Consider the following 21259-nt stretch of genomic DNA (forward strand, 5'->3'; position numbering starts at 1 on the left):
AGGAGATAATAACGAAATTCGAAACACGGGTGTGTTTGTTGTGGCACCTGAAAGAGGTAGACGTCCTACCCCAGTGGAAGTTATTGACGAGGTTACTGTTGCTATAACTGACAATGCAGCGCCTTCACCGGGGAGTGCTACTACTAGTGCACTGTCCATCCCACGGTCAAAAATACGGAAAATTTTGCGAGCTGTTTTAAAATAAAATCGAGGTGGTACAACAACTGAAACATCATGATCCTCAGTCTTCTTCTTTCGCTACCGCCTGTATCCCGCATCGTGCGCAGGTGCAGCAGGGTTAAGTGCAGAGTTGGCATGGTTAATATTAAAGGGTGGCTGGATACCCCCCTCCCGGGACAGAATTAGTGCACCGCATATGTCTGCATCTAGTGTAAATCGTGGAATAGTGTTTCAAATGTCTGAGAGTCGTGTAACTGAGGCGGGACGTGGGGACCAGCCCTGTATTCACATAACAGGATGTGGAAAACCGCCTAAAAACCACATCCAGGCCTTCGTCGTTAATCCGCCGGGCGGATTCGATCTGGGGCAGGCGCGCCTACCCGAGTCCAGGAAGCAGCGCGTTAGCGTTCTCGGCTACCCTGGCGGGTACATCATGATCCTCAGTAACATCATGAATTTTCTCTTCGCTTTCTGGCACGGATCATGGTTGATGATATGTAGCCGGGCAATATTCTATGAAGCAACGAGGCACATTTTACACTACAGGATGCAGTGAAAACACATAACTTCGAAAACTGGGGTACAACAAAATCGCGTGTTGTGCACTTAGAGCCATTGCACTCGCCGTATGTGACTGAGGTGTGGATTCACAAGCACCTTTACTGTCGGTCCGCTATTCTATGAAGAGAGTACACCCAGAAAGCCTGTCAAGTGTACCGTGGTGTATGTACGTTACCGAGACCTTCTTGTACAGTATGTGATTCCTGCTGTGGAAATGCACAACTGTGTGGAAACACTCTTTTCATACAAAATCGTCCAGTGAACGATCTGCTTAATGCAATTTTCCACGAGGTTTCTCAGATGCATGTCCTACAGGATCATCTGATCTGAATCCACCTGACTTTTGGCTTGGGGCATAACTGAAAGAACACAGTTACCACAGATGCGTTCGGTTCCCACCTGATCTGAAGGCCAGTATACTGGAACATTGCTGACATTCCACTGGAACTGCAGCAAAGCAACTGGTGATGACGTCACTTTGCGGTTGCAGCCTCTCGTCGACTTTTCTGGTGATAATATTGAACAAATTGTCTAAGCTGCAGTTAATAATAAAACATTATGCCTTTCCCACTTGTCTGACCTTTTCTGCTTAACATCCCATTCCTGGTCCATTACATATGGAAACATTTCTGTACGTCTTTCTTGCATTCAACGCCAGACTTGCACCTGGTAACCAAAATTGGAAACAATTTTTCTTTTACAGTTGATATAGGTTCCGCATTAACACATTAGAATGGAACAATTACAGCAGTTTAATTATAACCACCTGGTTCTTGTAACGAGCTGTTTGGTATATTCCTTCGTGTGTCATACCTAAATCTTTTAGTTCTGCTAAATGACCTTGGCAAGACGATATGATTGATCATATCATACAAAGTCTCTTCGTACGGTATGATAATTCGTTAATTTTATTTCTCCATAAATGTCCTCAGTACCTCTTTAGTCACAACTTTATTCACACTGTTAATGTTTCGTTTTGTAACAATACAATACTGAAAATTTTTTATTCTTTTTTTTTGTGATAACCCATGCATGTTTGAGAACAAAGAGGTAGTGCCGAAAAATAATGCTTCTGAATTATTTATGTATAAACTCTTTCAGCATTTTAAATAAAACAAACCTTGTTACCATTCTACATCTTTACACTTCATGTTTGCACACGTTTTTTATATTAACATACGTTAACATACATTAACCTACATTAACGTATGTGTCTTATATTTATTTTATATTTATGTTAACATATGTTAACATACGTTTTAATGTTTATTTTATGTTAATTTTATGGTTTAGCTTAACACACAAAATTAGTTTAAAGTTTGTTTAACATTTGGTTGTTTTACAGTATATTTCGAATTTAATTGATATTTGTTCCAAGTTTCATTAATTTATCTTTGTTCCAAGTTTAATTAATTTATTCAGAAGGTAAAGCAAATTTCGCTAATATTTTGCTCTCACAAAACATGACCTCAAAAATTAGTTTAAAGTTTGTTTAACATTTATTTGTTTTACTGTCATTTCAAATTTAATTGCTGTTTGTTCTAAGTTTAATTAATTTATATTTCTTTTAGCACTACCTAAACTATAGTAAAATAAATAAAAATTTTGGTAGCACTAAAACAGTGCTACATAAACATATTGTAAAATATATAATAATCTAAAACCTTCTTCTGTAAATTTGTCCACCATTGTGTTCTTTTACTACTTCTTTATATGGAAAATCGTCTTCATAATATTTATAGCTATCTTCTTCTTTGCTTTCTTCGTTAGTATCCAAATCGTTTTCTTCCAAATAACGTTTTTTAATTGCTTTAAGAATCTTGTTTATATATTTGTTTCTACTTTGCTTATTTAAATCTTTTAATTCTACAAAAGCATCTTTTTGTTTGTTGTAAACTGTGATTTTTACACAACCATTTTTAAGTGAAACTAAATCTTAAAATTCTATTTGGTATTCTTCATCTAACAAATTATTTAATTTTTCTCTTGTATCTTCATAATGCATTTTATTATTAAAAAATAGATGTATAATTTTACCGTTTCTGTCTTCTTTCATTTACTAATTGTTTACAAATATAGTTCTTTTTTCATAATAAGTTAGACCCGGCAATTTACCGGGTTTAGATAAATATAGATCAAACAACAACCACAAGTCTTTCTTTATTCTTAGTTTGTGTTGTTTTAATTTTATCTGGTTTAACTTTAATCTTGTAATTTAGATCTACATTTTTATTTTTATTTCTTCTTCCAACCAATAATTAGAACAATAACAATCTGGTATATTTTCAAATTTTAAAAATAACTATTGCATTAGAATTTTCTTTATATTCTCCTTGCGTTCTAAAATTAAAATTATTTGTTAAGTATTCAATCATTTCTTCTTTGTTAAAATTTCCTGCAAAAATCCTGTGTTATGTCTAAATGTTCCTATTTAAGTTCTTCTAAAATATCTGGTAACTTTCTTAAATATGTATTTAGTTTAACATCTGCTAATCCTATTTTGTAAGGAATAACAACAGGATTTTATACTTTCGTTCTATAATGTTTGTGTCTTTGTTTCGACTTTGTTTAGTACCTTTAATTATTTGTCTATTAGAATCTAGTAAATTCGGAATCTTTGCTTTACCTCCATGTCTTGCTAAATTAAATTTAGAAAATCTAGATCTTAAAATACTATTAAAACCACCACATGCTTCCTTCTGTACAAGAAAATTTCCATTTATCATTTCTCTTTTGCAATCTATAAAATCTGTTATTTTAATTATCGTTATATTATCGCAAAATGGTTCTGTAATGGGTTTAAATTCTTCTAATTTTTTTCTTCATTTGTGTATATTATATCTCCGATGTTCATAACAAGATTATTATTATTTCAATTTTCTGTAAGTAACCATAAGCCAAATCTTTCATTAGTTGGTTTTACTTTATTTCCTAAAAGTTCTGTTAAGGAAAACTTCTTTTTGTTTGTGGTGGACATTTCATTTTCAGCTTCCATTTATAGAGGAAAAAAATTATTAGACTTGCAAAGTAGTTAGAAGCAAAGATGTACAATTGTTAATAAAAAGAAAAATTTTAATTATTTTCGAAAAGTAGTTGAAACTAGGTGGTTGAAAGTAAAGTGAAGTGATTTTCTTACATATATGGTCCTTGGGAACTTCAAGTAATTAAAAAAGGACAAATGAAAGCGAAATATAAAGGAATGAAGAAACTTAAAAATAGAAATAATGAATTTCATGATATAGAGTGCAGAAATGTGAAATCTTTAAAAACATTATTTTTCTAATTAATTTACTTACATTCAAGAAGTATCTGAAAATAAAGTAATTTTCTTGTGTATCTGATTTAGATTTTTTTTAAAACCAGAGTCTAAAAATTTAGGCCCTGAAATCAGATTTACTTCACCTATATAATCTTATGGCTGCTAAAGCAGAAAGTATCTAATTTATTTAATTACATTACATTCACCTATGGGGAATGTATGTAAAATAAACGATTTTTATTATAGTTATTATTATATTATTAAATTATATTATATTATTATTAGGTTTAAAGGGAAAGTAGAATCATCTGGTAGCTTCTGGGTAACTAGGTCAATTTTATAAAAAATAAGAAAATAATGAGTGATGCAGTCACAAGCGATTTTTTATTTTTTGTGTAATTGAGCTATTGATCCAGAACCTACGAAATAATTCTACTAATATGGCATGATATCAGTTAGGGTATTATCCAACAATTATGTCAATCAGTGCCAAGCTAAATAACTGCTTACACGTGGGGCAGAGGTGAACCAACAGGTGATTGACTTGCTCAATTTGAGACTCTCTTTCTCTTGAATAAATCATCCAATTTTTTGGGCATTGTAATCTTTTGTTTGTTTATACATCTGTATCATCTCTATTGATTTGCGTCCCATTCAGATAATTCCTACGTGTTGCGTTATGTTTTTGTCTGGCCATAAGCTGCAGACAGACGTGCATGCCACGACTCGTCATTTATTATGACTGATGAACTTGGAATAGAGTTAAACCAACATGTAATGACGTATCTGTGCCATCCGAGTTCAGTTAGACCCGACTTCCAGCCACCCTAGAGTTGTTGTTTCTGCCAGTAGTGACAGTTCTGCGATCTAGATTTCACACGCTGTACACTCCCAAATTATCTACAATTCTTCCTAATAGACCATACACGCACAACTAGTAAAACTTTAATATTTTCTATCTTTCTGGTGTTGGTATTTTAATCTCCCACAGTGTACTTGACAATTAAGTACTTAAATATCTCCTTTAATTATCTGTGACCGAGATAGAAGTGATACGAAATTTCTGAAGAAATTCTTTGCTGTTTAGCAGGTATACCAAATTTTTCAAATAGCACATTTTAAGATAATTACTTCATATTAAAACAAACTGTAACATTGCTGAGGGCCTTATTAAATAAGAAGTTAAATTATTACTCGGCTGAAGGCTGAAGGCCTGAATTAGAAGTCAGGAAAACAATTCCCAATAGCTCATATCTCAACAAATACTTTGATTTTAAAACAAGTTTGCTTTAAAAAGTCTCACTCTAACACGACTGAAGGCCTTATTATGAAAGAAATGAAATTATTGAAGGCCACACACAACTTCATGTAACAAAAGGTTGAAGGCCTGAATGAGAGGAACAATTCCAAATACCACACATTTCAACAAATACATTGCTTTTAAAACAAGTTTGCTTTTAAAAAAAGTTTTTGTAACACAGCTGAAGGCCTTAATATGTAACGAGTGAAATTATTTATTGCTCGGCTAAAGACCACACGCAACTTCAAATCACAAACGGCTGGAGGCCTGAATAAGAAGTCAGAAGAACAGTTCCAAATAGCACATTTAAAATAAATACCTTGCTTTTAAAACTTACTGTAACATATCTGAAGACCTTATCACGAAAGAAGTGAAATTATTGTCCGGCTGAAGGCAGGCCACACCAAAAATAATTAGAAAATTACAAATATCCTTAAAACAGACATCACAGTCTTAGGAATCAGGAGAAGCGGTTCTCAGCAAGTGTTCCAAGGGTCGGTCTGGGTAGGTAACTCAAACATAAGGTGAGACTGGCTTCCAAGAGTTGTACTCAAACATAACAGGACGTCAACTCAAACTAGGAGCAGCTAAAGCGCCGACCGACCGACTAAACAATCCGCCTAACGTCCGATCACCGGTACAACGATGGAATATTTTTTGGCAAGAGGGAAGAGACAGACAGCACTATGTCTTGAGAAAACACCCAAGGCCGAAGGAAACACTAGAACCAAGGTAGACCTCCCAAAAAATATGCACAGTACAATACAAGAGGCTGTCGAGCTACACGCCGTGTCGGACAGCATCAACAAGACGAGGAAAGGTACACTGCCGGAAAAGTGCACTAACCTCCAGGGCCGGGAACTGGGGCTTTGGAGGCCACAAGGCAGAAAATACCGCTGGTTGCACTTCACTAATAAGAATAATACTACATTCAATGATGAATAACAAATAGGGAATGACGGCTGCAATATTTCAGTACCTCGAAACACTTCACTCATTGCCGCCAGGATCAGCGGCCCTGGGAGCAACAGCCCGCCGACCAAGGCGAGATATCAGAATAGTCGTGGTTGCATTAGCAGTTAACTCTTTACCTAACTGAAAGGTCCAGGGTTCGGTGTGCAACGAAGTCGTCGCTCTCGCAGCTACCCCTTCTCAATCCAGCAGTGGCAACACGTCGCCAGCGGCCCCGGCTTTACCCTCGCGCTGCACGTCGTCCGCTGCGACGACCGACCGAACGACCAACCAACTGTCGTCCCCACTCAAGTAAGCCACGAGAAAGATCCCAGTATAAATATTCGACTTCTTATTGCCATGAAGACACCTCAATGAGCGGACACACACACACACACACACACACACACACACACACACACAAGTGAAAGTTGCACTACTCGAATATCGCGGTCCATTCAACTAAAACTCGCTGAATACGGTCTTTGACGTTGTCGTGCACTCTCACGACCACATCGTTCCGTCGGACAGCGCGTGTGTGTCGCCAGCTGTCGGGCGAGTCCTTGCTGTCCGGACCTCACTGCTGTTCCGTCGACATACGACGACCTGGAAATACTAGAGGCCGTTCCAAAGCTGATACTGCAGTACGCGCTATCGATAAGCGCTGCTGCTGCCACTCACGGACAGTCAAGGATAGCAAACGTAGTGGCGCCAGTAAACACACTAAGAAAACGAGACGCCACTATCGCTATTACAATATGCCAACCTATGAACGGCATCAACGCGAGCCGCACACGGCTCACTTGCTCTGTTAATCACTTGAATATGTTGTCTAGACATTTACATTCCCGAAATTTCATTACATTAATTATTTCATATGTGCTACCTTTTACGACAGTCTGTTGAGAATTATTAAGTCTTCAAAATCGCACATTACATAAAAGGCAGCTTCAATCCCTCTTGGAATTACTTCAGCCAAGACCTTCCCTCGTCCATCTGTCATGATTGGAGTGGTTCAAATGGCTCTGAGCACTATGAGACTTAACTTGAGGTCATCAGTCCCCTAGAACTTAGAACTACTTAAACCTAACTAACCTAAGGACATCACACACATCCATGCCCGAGGCAGGATTCGAACCTGCGACCGTAGCGGTCTTGCGGTTCCAGACTGTGGCGACTAGAGCCGCTCGGCCACTCCGGCCGGTTGATTGGAGTGGCTACCTGTACCCCCCCCCCCCCCCCCCCCCCCCTTATATTTCACTCTCATGGTGGCTGTAACTGTTTGCGCTCAAGTGTGTGCTCGGATTCATTTTTTGTTTTCATGGGTCCCAGTAATTCTCAACATCTCTCCACAGCTGGCGCAGCAACATTCAAATCTGAATGATTTTTGCATTACAAGACATGTCCCGGTGCTGTGTGACGAACTACGGGGAGTCCGACGGTTACAGGCTGGGCGCAGCTCCTGAGGCATCGCCGCAGCAGTAACAGCTCTTCACCCCCGGAGCCTCCCAAGGACGCCAACGGCCGCCCCATGCCTCCCCCAGACGGCTACGCCCACGGAAGGGGGAAGAGGGACGCACACAGCTTTAATATTGACACAACCACAGCAGCCCCACTAGAATACATCAGTTCAGGTAAGTACGCATTATAGTGTACATTGATGATCCAAAACATTATGACCACCCACCTACGATCGATATGGACCCGTCCAGGCAATAGTAGCGTCACCTGGAGACGAATGATTCCTACTCAGACACACGCACGGTGAATGTAGTAACAGTCAGCGTGCTGTCTGTGTGGAAAATGGGGGTGGGGATGGCCATGTTTCTGAGTTTGACGAGAGGGCAGATGGCCCGGAGGCTCGGTTCGAGCATTTTGGAAGCTGCATGACCTGTCGGGTATTTGAGGAGTGCTATGGTCAGTGTCATCAACACGTGGCGAAACCAAGGTGAAACTACGTCCAGGCGTCCTGTGGTTCAGGGGCCACCCCTCATTATGGATGTCGGACGTCGTATGTTGGACAGGTGGCGAACCGTGGTAGAACAACATCAGACTTTAATGCTGGGCAGTTTACAGTTGTGGCTAAACACACAGTGCACCGGACACCCTAAACGACGGGCCTCTGCAGCTGAAGACCCACGCATGGTTTACAAGGCGTTGCCCATTTCTATACCTAAGTTTGACGGATGTTCAGAAACACGCTAGACGGAAACGGTATCTCTGGGGTCAGGAATGGCATCAGATAGGGTTTTTGTACGAATCCACGCTCCGTCTGTTTGAAAACGATGGCTGCATTTTGTTTCGCTGCAGAGAGGAGGAGTGACATCAAAGTGACTGCATTCGCACAAGACACACAGTGCCACCCCAAGGCCTTTTGGTGTGGGATGCTATTGCGTACAGCCACAAATCACAGTTGGAGCATGTCCAGGGACTGTGACGAGGTGACTTACGTGAACGATATCCTGCGACCCGCAGGCATACACTTCCTGCACAACACTTCAGACGCCATTTCTCAGCAAGGCAATGCACGACCACGTGTTGCTGCACGAACACGTGGCTTCTTTGTGTCAGAGGTGCCCTGGCTCGTCAGAGTACTAGACATGTCTCAGTGTAAAATGTGTGGGATATGGTGAAACGACGGTTGTAGCACTGTGACCCAATGCCAACCACCACAGATGAACTTTGAGACCAGGTGACTGCAGCATGGATGGCTATACCACAGGACGCCACTCACGCTTATATGCGTAGATGCTATCACGCATGTGACGAGTTATCAGGGCCCATTGCGGACTCTGTGCCTACTAGGCAACAGAATACATGCTGAACCGTGGTGACTGAAACGCTAATCATTTCTGCAGAACATACTATCGTACATGTTCTGTGAATATGAACGTTGTATCTCTAGTTGTTCAAGGTGGTTTGTTTTTTTCTGAACGCGAGTGTTGATTCATGATATCATGTTGTTCTACAGTCTATATCAAGAACGTAGCTTTTTGATAATCATTACTTGATAAACACGTTTTGAAGAATACTTCACTGAATGACAAAAAAACTGTAGCACACAGAACATGTAGTCGTATGTGAATGTAACTTCATACACGTACACATTACGGACATAAATGTAACTAATTAGCGTTGCAGTTTTCTGTAACAGGTAGAAATGCCACCAGACTGAGTTATTGTTGTTTGTATTTCAGTTGTTATTGGGCCTGGTAGGGTACATAAAGGGTGCTAAAGCCTTTAGATGTTGAGTGAAAACTGTAAAGGACACGGAGATGCTGTTACGTACTCGTGCAAACCAACGTTATCAACACATGACCAAATTTGAAAAGGAACTCATTGTGGATTTCCGTTTGATTGGCTGGGTAAATAGTGCAATTCATACATCCGTATGTGACATTGGCTCAGTGTTTGACTGTATGGAACGTTAGGGCTGGCATACGCGAGGTTATCGTTCTGATCGTCCGCAACAAGCGAGGGTCTCCGCATTTATTTAAATTCATTTTAAAAACTTAGAACTATCTTTGCTTTTAAACTGAAATATACTGTGTCTTTAACACATGTGTAGCTGCCATCCCACAACCAGTAATGAACACCCTGCTCCATTCACTGGACACTGCCAGTAGCCGGAGAAGGGAAATTCCGACCGATGCGCAGGTTCCCGTTAACACAACAGAAACGACTGTGTTCAGAATCGTGCCATGACGGGGAAGCATAGTCTGGTGGTGAATGGCTGCATTGTGATTAACGATGAATCACACTTCTGCTCTACTTCGGATGACCGTCGTCGGCGGGTATGTCGGAGCCTAGGAGAGAGTTCCTATACTTCCAACGTTCTAGAGTGCCACAGCGATGTTAGTTCTGGCATCACAGTGCGGGCAGTCATCGGGTAGGATTCCATGTGACAGCTGGAAATGATTGAGGGAACTCTGATGACAGAGCGGTACGTAAAAATCCTACTTTCTCAAGTGTTACTTCCTATGTGGCAGTATCACGCTGCCATTTTTCAACAGGACATGGTGTTCAACTTATGGCATATGCTTCGAGGAGCTGTATACGGATTTTGAGATACTGCTGTGGCCAGCATGAACATGTGCGGTACCAATTCGGATATCAACTCCGCCCTATATCAAGGACCAGTTACAAATGTGGGCCAGCTTGTCCCAGGAGAGGACAACGGTTTTGTGATGCCCTTCCCAACTTAGACAGTGCACCAAGACCAGAAGATGTGCAAAGCCTCACTGACAAGTGGCCTCAACCTTCCAAGTTCTTTGTAAATGTAATCGATTTTCTCATCACTGAAATAACATCACATATCCACTCAATCTTTGAAGTATCATTTAGTTTTCCTCTCTCCTTCAGGCAGTTGCCAATTTTTTTAAAATTTTTAGAGGACAGTGTAACATCCATTACCGTTTTGAACTATGTAGGCCTACATTCATTTCGCTCGCTCTTGGTGTCTAACATTATGTATCCACCATTAAATAGTAGTCTTGATCTGTTCTTCTCTCCTGGAATTAATTCAGCCAAGACCTTCCCTCGTCCATCTATCATGATTGGCGTGGCTACCTGTACCTCCCCCTTGTATTTCTCATGGTGGCTGTAAGTGTTTTCACTCAAGTGTGTGCTCGGATTCATTTTTTGTTTTCATTATCTCTCCATAGCTGGCTCAGAAAATTCAAATCTAATTGATTTTTTCATTATAAGCACTTGTCCTGCTGCTGTATGACGAACTACCGGGAGTCCCTTGGTTGCAGGCTGGGCTCAGCTCCTGAGGCATCGCCGCAGCAGTAACAGCTCTTCACCCCCGGAGCCTCCCAAGGACGCCAACGGCCGCCCCATGGCTCCCCCAGACGGCTACGCCCACGGAAGGGGGAAGAGGAACGGACATAGCTTTACTACTGAAACAACCACAGCAGCCCCACTAGAATACATCAATTCTGGTAAGTACCCATTCTGAGATACAGTGACCAGTCAGAAAATTATGAATACCGGTCCACTATCGATATAAACCAGTCTGGCGATAGTTGCGTTACCTGGAGAGGAATGACTCCTAGTCAGGCACAGGCATGGTGCATGCAGTATCAATGAGCATGCTCCATATTTAGAATGGGGAAGATGCACGATCTATCTGAGTTTGACCAAGGGCAGATTGTAATGTCCCAGAGGCTCGGCAAGAGGAATTCGGAAACCGTACGACTTGTCGGGTGTGCGAGGAGTGCTGGGATGGATGGCCTCGTTACAGTTTCCGGACGTCGTATGTTGGGCAGACTGCTAAAACAGGAGAGGAGGCGAACTGTGGCGGAACTAATATCAGACTTTAATACTGAGAAGAGTACAAGTGTGGCTGGACACACAGTGCACTGAACACTCCTAAAGACCTAGCAGAGGATCAATGAGCTGTTCGTGGATGATACTGTTGTATACGACGAACTCGCTACTCCATAAAATTGTAACGAAATGCATAAAGACCATCAGTTGATCGACGCTTGGTGCGAGGATTTGCATTTAGCCGGCAACATAAATAAATCTACTGTGTTGCTTATGAACACCCGTTATAGTACAATTGCGCGAGTGTCGAAAAGTCACTGTAAACAGTCACATCTGCTAAGTACCTGCATATAAAGACACGGATATTTTTGTAGTGGAATGACCACATAAAATTAATGGCAGGAGTGCCAGATGCCAGACAGAGTTTCGTTGGAAGAATGCTCAGAAAGTGCAGTCCACTCGTGAAGGAGATAGTTTACAAAAGCCTCGTAACTGAGTGTTGCTCGCCAGTGGGGAGCCTCACCAGATAGGTGTGATAGATAAAATATAGAACTAGAAACTCATTCGGAGGCTTACCAGCAATCGTTGTTTCCGCGCACCATTTGCGACTGGACCAGAAAAGAGGGGCCGAAACAGTGATACAGTAAGTACCACCCTCCACACAACACACGGTGGCTCGCGGACTGTAGACGTAGATGTAACACGATATTTGCAGATGTGAAGGCGGTGCTGTCAGTTGTCATGTATACTATTGACGTTCCCATTGCTCCCCCTACATCTAGTACCTCCACGTCATTCTTATTTGGTAGCAGGTAACACTTCGTTCTCCAGAAGGGTCCTGCTTAACATGAAGGGCACGCTGCAACATACGTTGTGCAGTGGAAGTGAAGTAGAGATAGATGAGTACATTTTTCTTTTATTTAATCTTTTTACACAAGGTACACTGATCAGCCAGAACATTATGACCACTTACCTAACAGTCGGTATGTCCACTTTTGGCTCGGATGACAGCGGCGACGAGTCGTGGCATGGAAACGATGAGGCCTTGGTAGGTTGCTGGAGGCAGTTGGCACCACAGTTGCACAGACAAGTCACCTTATTCCGGTAAATTCCAGGGCGAGGGCCGATGAGCTTTGATTGCACCTTACTCACATCCCAGAAGTGTTCGATCGGATTCAGACCTGGCGCGTTGATGGACAGCACGTCAATTGGAAATCGGCACTGTGTTTGTGGCGTCCCCACTGTTATCCGTGTCAAAGGTAGACATACCGGCTATTACGTAGGTGGTCATAATGTTCTGGCTGATCAGTGTATCTTATGTAGGAGGAATATTGCTTAAATAAAACAAAAATCCATACACGTACCTCCACGTCTCTTCCACTGCACAACACAGCTTGCAGCGTGCGCTTCATGATAAGCAGGGCCCCCTCTGGATGGGAAAGTATTGTCTGCTACCAAACAAGTGTGATGTGGAGATCCTAAGTGTAGAGGGAGCAATAGGAACGTCAATGGCATGTTGTTAACTGGAACCACTCTAGCACTCTTCTGGCCTGGCGACATGGCGCATTATCTTGTTGAGAAGTACTACTGCCGTCGGGGAACATGATCGCCATGAAGGGGTGTGCGATACTCCTTGGCCATCATGGGTCAAACTATACTTGACCCACGGCACTCACTGCCCACGTGAGTGTTACCCAGGCTTAATGGAGAGACCGCCAGCTCGTCTTCGTTCCGCAGTACAAATGTTCCCTGGAAGACGACGGATCCATACCCTCCCATCAGCATGATGAACAAGACTTCGGGATTCATCATACCAGGCAGCACTCTGACAATGCCTCAACGTCCAATTCCGATGGTAACTTAAACATTTTAGTCGTAGTTGCCGATGGCGTGGTGTAAACATTGGCACATGTATGGATCGGCGGCTGTAGAAATGTTCCAAGTGGGGAAATTCATCTCGATGCTCCTGGATGTACATAATATCGTGTATGTTTGGTGTTAACTGGATCGTCCAGATCATTCCAATTGTAGCAGAATACCGAATGGGACATTCATGTGGCAACAAAGACTACTAGATAAGTTAGTGGGCGCGAAGGATTATAGTCATATAACTACATTCTGTAAAAGGTAGACTGGCCCACCATTTCACACGTTGAAATTTCGTTATAAAAGATGTTGCATATCGCAACTTAACAATAACAACTTCAAAAATACGCCAAAAGTACGTTGTTCAATGTGAAGTGGGCACCCAGATACTATTGAATGTAAGCAGTGGTAGTACAGGTGGCTAGGGGCTGGTCGTTAGTGAGGGTGTTGATAGTGGAGGGAAGGGAGCAGGGCGGGATTCAGGTATTCATATCATCGAACGCATCTCTACAAGATTCCAAAAGGTCCCCGTCGTCTTCACTTACGTTTAGTGTACGAGAAATTATTTTTGTAGGTTTTTAGAGTGCGTTTCTCTAACGGAAACAGGAACATAAGTCGCCCTAAACATCTGTCTACCATTATACTTTGAGACAAATATGTGGATTTATACTGTTGGTGATTGGCTGCTCCATGTTTTCTACCAAAACGTCTTGCAGATGTTTTTAAAAAACAACTGGCAGAATTAATGCAATTTCTACAGCAAAGATTTGAAAAATTACAGCGATTCGAAAGAATTGGTATTCATGCTGATCTTTTTGGGTCGACTCCACATTCAAATTGTGATCTTTTTTCTCGGTCATTGATTAACATTTTTGATAATGCTGTAGCGAGGATTATAACTATTATTGGGATAATAAATCTAATAAAAGCTCTTGTAGATATAACTAGGATTGTTTTTCTTGATTTATATCAATCTTTCTGATTGGAAGTCAAATGTACTATTTATCTAGTACCACGCGCCTCGGAATTTCAATCCGCGCCAGACGTCAGGCACGTCGAAGACCCACAGACCGTAAGCTGTGGCGGCGTGCGCCCCCAGGCCCGAATTTAGTGTGAGGGCTCCACAGTGGAACACGTGGTTCCAGCGGCCAATAGCGGCGCCCCTGATAGAGTATTTAAGCGCCTGCCTCCCATTCAGCCAGCTCCACCGGTTACTACCCAGACCTGTGGAAAAACTCCCGTATCCTGATGTTCCTTAAACCTGGTAAACCGTCGTCCGCCGTCTCCTCCAATCGTCCCATCAGCCTTACCTCGGTCTTCAGCAAGGTCCTGGAATCTATCCTCACCCGCCGCATCCACCATCATCTCCGCCAGCATCGCCTCCTTCCCATTACCCAGTGTGGCTTTCGGCTGTCCTTCTCTTCCGACGACCTCCTTCACATCTCCTTTCCGAACAACTTAATTCCCGGCGCTCTGCAATCTTCCTCTCGTTGGACCTCGAACGTGCTTATGACCGCGTATGGCATTCTGGTCTTCTTTTCAAGCTCCAAACCTTCGCCCTTCCCATTAACTACGTTCATCTGATTGGCTCCTTTCTCTCCCACCGTCCTTCCTACGTCACCATCCATACCACGGATTCCTACACCTTTTTTCCCTCCGCTGGTGTGCCCCAAGGCTCCGTCCTCTCCCCCCTTCTGTACCTTTTAAATTCAGTGGACATGCCACCGCCGCTACCCCCCTTCCACCTTCTCCAGTTTGCCGATGAAACCGCCTTCCTTGTCCTTGCCCCCACCCTGCACCGCTCCCAACACCTTCTCCAACCCATCTTGACCAGTTCACCGCTTGGTGCAACCAGTGGTTGCTCAAGGTCAATCCCTCCAAAACCTAGGCGATCATTGTAGGCTAAACCACCCCTTCCTTCTGCCTCCTTTATTTCTATCTCACAATCTATTGCCATCCTATCGCCCTCACCCCCACCCTTAAGTACCTTGGTGTCACCCTCGACCGTCGCCTCTCCTGGACCCCCCATCTCCTGACAATCCAAGCCAAGGCATGCTCCCGACTCCTCAAGCTCCTTTTCGGCCGTATGTGGGGTCTGGACCCCTCCACCATACTCCACACCTATAAATCCCTCATCGGTCCCATCCTTTGTTACGCCCATCTGGCCTGTATCTCCACCCCCTACCTTTTATAAATCCCTTCAAATCCTTGAACACCATGCTCTCCGCCTTGCCTATCGCATCTGTCTCCCCTCCCCCACACGGATCCTGTATGATCTAATTCCCCCACCTCCTCGTTTTCCTTGAAAGGATATGGATCCTGTACACCTCCCATAAACTCGATCCACCTCACCCGCTTGTCTCGCCCATCCTCTCCCACCCCCGCCCACTGCCGCACCTTTATTCCCACGTCCCACCCGGTCTCCACCCTCCTTACCCTCTCCGAAGGTGGGTTCCGCCAGCTCCCTCTCCCTGATGATGTCCTCCTCCCCTCCATCTACCCCTCCTACCAACTTTGATCCTCCCCTCCCACATCCTGTGCCTTTTGCTTTGGGCACCTTCCCTCCCTGCTAACACCCCTAATCACTTCATCTCGCCGCCTCCTCTGCTGCCCCATGATCTCCCCTCCTTCTGCATCCTCTCCAACCTCTCCCTCAGCAGGTACCACCTGACTGTTTTATACTTCACCATGTGTTCTCCAAGTGGGTTTTAAGTGTGTTGTTCTGGAGTGTTTTTAATACTGTGGCCGACTTTTAACCCATGCATGTGCATTCAGTGTCTTCTCTGTGTTTTAAGAATCGCCAACTGTGTTTTTTTAAACTTTATGATGACTTTTTTAACTGTCCCCCATGAACGTCTCCATGTCAGTCTACTTTTACCTCAATTTTCTCCCTTTACTTTGTTTTATGTTCCCCTTTTTTATCGCCTTATGTATGTAACATTTTATTCTTATTTTAGTTGTCATGTCACTCGGCTGGAGAGCGGCGGACTGTGCCGCTGGCAGCCCTCCCCTGCCCATATGGGGCGGGGGAATGAAATCACAATAAAGAAAAAAAACTCAGCCAGCTAGCCTAATTCTTGCGTGAGTCTTGACATATCGCTTTAACAACAGACAGTGTGTTTACCATTCATTGTTTTCATTACTAATGGACATATTGGATTCGTTTGGCTGTCTCTGCCACTCCATTGCTTCTTGCGTGTTGTCGTCATGAGGTCTCTCTCGATCGTCCGTCGTTGTTTCGTGTCCGTCCTTTCCATCCCTTTGTTTGTTCGCGGGCTGCTCTCTGTTTGGTCCCCCCGCACATTCTCGGCCACCCTAATCCGGTCAAGGTTACAACAGGTTATAACAATTTATACTAGGAAAAACAATTATCTACCTCATCAATAAATTGAGATAGATGAAAAAATTTATCCAAATCGCACTTTTGGATTCGTTATTTGTCACTCTGTGTGTTCGCACAATTAAAAACAAACGTATCATTTATGTGTCGTGGCACTGCGCCACATTTGAGCCATATTGTTCGATAACGACTGAAAAATTAAGGTTACACGTCCTGTCGGCGACGACGCTCAGATTGCAGAAGGGATCATCCCAGGATTTACTTGAAGCAGTTTAGGGAAAGCATGGAAAACCTAAACCTGGATGGTAGGATGGGAATCTGAACTGCATGGCATTCGAAATGCACTGGATGATATCTGCAGCGACAAATAGTGCCGGCCGCGGTGGTCTCGCGGTTCTAGGCGCGCAGTCCGGAACCGTGCGACTGCTACGGTCGCAGGTTCGAATCCTGCCTCGGGCCTGGATGTGTGTGATGTCCTTAGGTTAGTTAGGTTTAAGTAGTTCTAAGTTCTAGGGGACTGATGACCACAGCAGTTGAGTCCCATAGTGCTCAGAGCCATTTTTGACAAATAGTGGAGAGTTGCAACGTACAGAAGTAGCTAATATCTCTTTGAATACAGTTAATATAATCTTCCTCTAAGAATGAGAACTGGCAACTATTAGATTATTCTGTCGAGGTAATATACCTTCCAAATTATGGAGGGCTTCCGCAGTTATGGGGTTAACTACGCTACTGTTTGCGAAAACTCAACATCCAGAAGGAACTGTCGGAATACTTAAAAAATCGGGAAATGTGTAGAACAGTGGAACCATAATAAGTCATTAAAATTGCAGAGAGGCGGTGTAGACATAGACCAAACAACGCTTTCTTTCGTGTGACGGAACAGGATTTCCAAGTGTCAATAATCAATCTTGATGAAACATGGCGGGTGTGCAGAAGAGGCAAAATAGTGAAATATATATTTCTTTTTTTTTGTGTGTGCCCAATTTCACTTCTCAGTGTTAATTTGCCATTGTAGGTTTGGAGAGAATATCTTTGGAACAATGACATATAAAAAATGGTTCTGATACAAAAAACTGATATCTAATTAACGTTCTCGAAAACTGTATAATGGAATTCTGTAATAATTTCAAATTTTGTAAACCACCTTACCACCATTAAATAGTTTTGAAAAATGGAAAATTTTGTTAAAACATAAATTAAAGAAGCTTTGAAGCTACACACACCCATGAGTAATAAAGCTGTTTGCTGCAGTACTATTTCCTTAAAAGAAGCTGTACACAATGTGCTGTGAGAGTATTTGCAAAATACCTAATTAAAATATCCATACATTCTTTAGTAGTCTTGTTTCTTATACTCATTTTTTTATATTTAAATTGTCATTTTGCGTTTTATTCATTTGTTTTTAGTTTACCGTTTCACATACGTGTGTGAGCTAGGGTTGTTTGGGGGAAGAGACCAGACTGCGAGGTCATCGGTCTCATTGGAATACGGAAGGACGGTGAAGGTAGTCGGCCATGCCCTTTCAAAAGAACCATCCTGCCATTTGCCTTGAGCGATTTAGGGAAATCACGGAAAACCTAAATCAGAATGGCCTGACGCAGGATTGAACCGTCGTCCTCCCGAATGCGAGTCCAGCGTGCTAGCCACTGCGCCACCTCGGTCGGTCACATACATGTATTTTGTTATTGAATATAATAACTCGTCATCATGATACAAAATCATCATTATAATAATAATCTGTAAATTACTGCTTAAAACATAACCATTTATAACACCTAACACATTAAATGAACGAAATTTGCTCACGTAATGTGCATGACGGAGAACACAACGAATAAAAAAAATGTAAGCAGGATGTTAAATTGTCGTGTGTGATCCACTAAATATGTTGATTTGTATCAGACATATTTCAGTATGCTGCTAAGACATGGCGAAAAGAACTGATGATACACTAGTGACTGCAGCTTAATTATATTGTTTCTTAAGTGGAGGTCGACTCCTAGCTCATTCAACAGAGCTAGATATGAAAATCTTCTCTCAGAGTTCTCACAACATCGAAAGACGAATACATCTCATGGCTGTACCTTTGCCGTCGAGTCCTTTGGGATCACCACATAAACAAGTCCCTTATCCTCAGGAACGATGCTATATACTGTTCTTCCACACTGGTAGCGATAAGAATCTAACAATAATACACATTTTTTTCGCTCACTGGGAAAGTAAACATGTTTCAAATATATTTTGAACCGGTCAGATGTTTATCAGATGTCCGTGTTGTCACGAGGACATTAGGGCTTCAAAAAGAGATACTCAAATTCTCCGTCAAAAAGTGTCATTAGTTTCTCCTAAAACTATGAAATGACGGTTTTTCAGTGTGAAAACACAGTTTTGACCACCGCTCGCAAGGAAAAGAAACATGTTCATCTGGTGATGCCAAAGGTCTTGACGACGCAGGTACAGACATGGTACGTATACGTATACAGCTTTAGATGTTAGAACAACTTTGTGAGAAGAATTTCAGAATTTCAGATCTAGTTGCGTTGGATGATTTTGGTGTCAATCTCTAATTGAGAAAGAATATAAATAATCTGCAATCATTAGTACATCAATTCTCTTCTCCACGGCTTACTATTGTACTGAAATACGCGTGATACAGTTTGGGATTCTTCGAGGATTACCTGCGACAATTTAAAATCCAGCTGAATTTTGTTTTGTATTGTCTTCTACATTATGTATATTATGTGAAAAAATTTCATTATTTCTATGTGGAAGGTGTAAGACAACGTTATGTTTTAAGCATATATCTACAGATTATCCTTTTTGTGATTATTTTATACCATAATAATGAGTTACTTATTATTTTCGATTGCCAAAATACACATATTTGAAATGATAAATTAAAAAAGAATAAGACGTCAATAACTTAGAACATAAACCAAATATATGTACAATAAATAGCTAGACTAATAATGAATGTTTAGAAATTTTAATTAGGTTCGTTGAAAATACTCTGACACTACATTGTATACAGCTTATTTTCCCAAAATAGTCTTTCAGAAACTTGCTTTATTACACATGCATGTATATAGCTTGAAAGCTTCTTTAATTTCTGTTGTAACAAAATTTTTAATTTTTTTAATATTAATTAATAGCGGGGAGGGGCGTCATTTACAAAATTTCAAATTATTACGAGATTCCGTTATACAGTTTTCAAGAAGGTGAATTACATATCAACTTTTAAATGAGAGAAATTTTTTATATACCATCGTTTCGGTGATATTCCCTCCAAACCTAATATGCCAGGATACTTTTAGGGATGTGTTTCACCCCTTAAAAGAGCAATTAGCAACAAAAAAATCAAGAAATACTTCATTTTGTCCCCTTTACACACCCACCCAGTTTCAAGACTGTTTATTAACACTTGGGAATGTGCCCCCGTTAGTAGATGCAGAATCGTCAGACGAAGGGGAAACATACAAGAATGTGTCGGTTTGATGATATCAAGGAGTGCAATATCAGGGTGTAAGTTCTAACGTGCTATAATGACTGGACTTCGGGAAACTGGTTTGTCGGTACATGACATTGCGGCTCTTACATGGTACGCTGCTACGACAGTGCTGTATGTGTGAAATCGGTGGATAGAAGAGGGCCCTACAGAGCAACGAGCGGGTACTGGAACACACGCTGTGACCATCACACAGGATGACCGCCATCTTGTCCGAATGGTCGTAACCAACAGAAAAGCTTCGTATCAGTGTTTGCTCGACGTTGGAGCACTGCATTGTTGACAAAAGCCAAATATGATGGCTTGGGAAACCATTGGCTATAGTACACAATCTCCCCTCCTCCTTACTCAGGATAATCTGAACGGCAACCTTAGGTCAGGGAGATTTTAGAGCCCGAGTTACTACACCTCCTGCACGCAGCTCCACAAGCCACATTTTAATAGGACAACGCCCGGTCACAAGTTGCGGAGATCGTGCGAGCATTATTTAGTAGGTTCCGTGTGTCTCGTGAAGAACACTGAAACCTGTGAAACACAAAACCAGAGAGTGGTAAGACTATGCACAATGAGCGGGTTGTCCTTGTAACATAACCTGCTTGACAATAGCCACAGGGACGGCTACATATAATAAACGTTGTGTGGCTGTGACAGCACGCTTCCTAATCAGGTTACACAGAGCTGTTTTGAAAGATAAAGTTCGATAACAGCTTTTTCAGTGTGAAATATTGTTGCTCCTCATGCAGGAAAACATCGCGCGAAAAATTAAGTTTCTTTTGTTCATCGTTAAATGTCGCACATAACTATTCACTACAACAAATGTACAAAGTTTTGATACACTACTGGCCATTAAAATGCTACACCGCGAAGATGACGTGCTACAGACGCGAAATTTACCGACGGGAAGAAGATGCTGTGATATGCAACTGCTTAGCTTTCCAGACCATTCACACAAGGTTGGCGCCGGTGGCGACACCTACAACGTGCTCACATGAGGAAAGAAACAGCAGTTTCTCAGACACAAAC

The 21259-nt window shown here is 42.1% G+C and overlaps 1 protein-coding gene across 2 annotated transcripts in view; it reads left to right on the forward strand.

The window, feature by feature from the left end:
- Positions 1-21259, forward strand: part of LOC126354897 (basic salivary proline-rich protein 3-like) — a 102655-nt gene that overhangs the window by 23513 nt on the left and 57883 nt on the right. For both annotated transcript variants that reach the window (XM_050004955.1, XM_050004957.1), the window contains exons 3-4: positions 7700-7885; positions 11009-11194. In XM_050004955.1, coding sequence (XP_049860912.1) covers positions 7700-7885; positions 11009-11194 — 372 coding nt within the window. The remainder of the gene's footprint in view (positions 1-7699; positions 7886-11008; positions 11195-21259) is intronic.

The sequence above is a fragment of the Schistocerca gregaria genome, chromosome 3 (assembly GCF_023897955.1).
Source record: "Schistocerca gregaria isolate iqSchGreg1 chromosome 3, iqSchGreg1.2, whole genome shotgun sequence".
NCBI classification, from domain to species: Eukaryota; Metazoa; Arthropoda; class Insecta; order Orthoptera; family Acrididae; genus Schistocerca; species Schistocerca gregaria.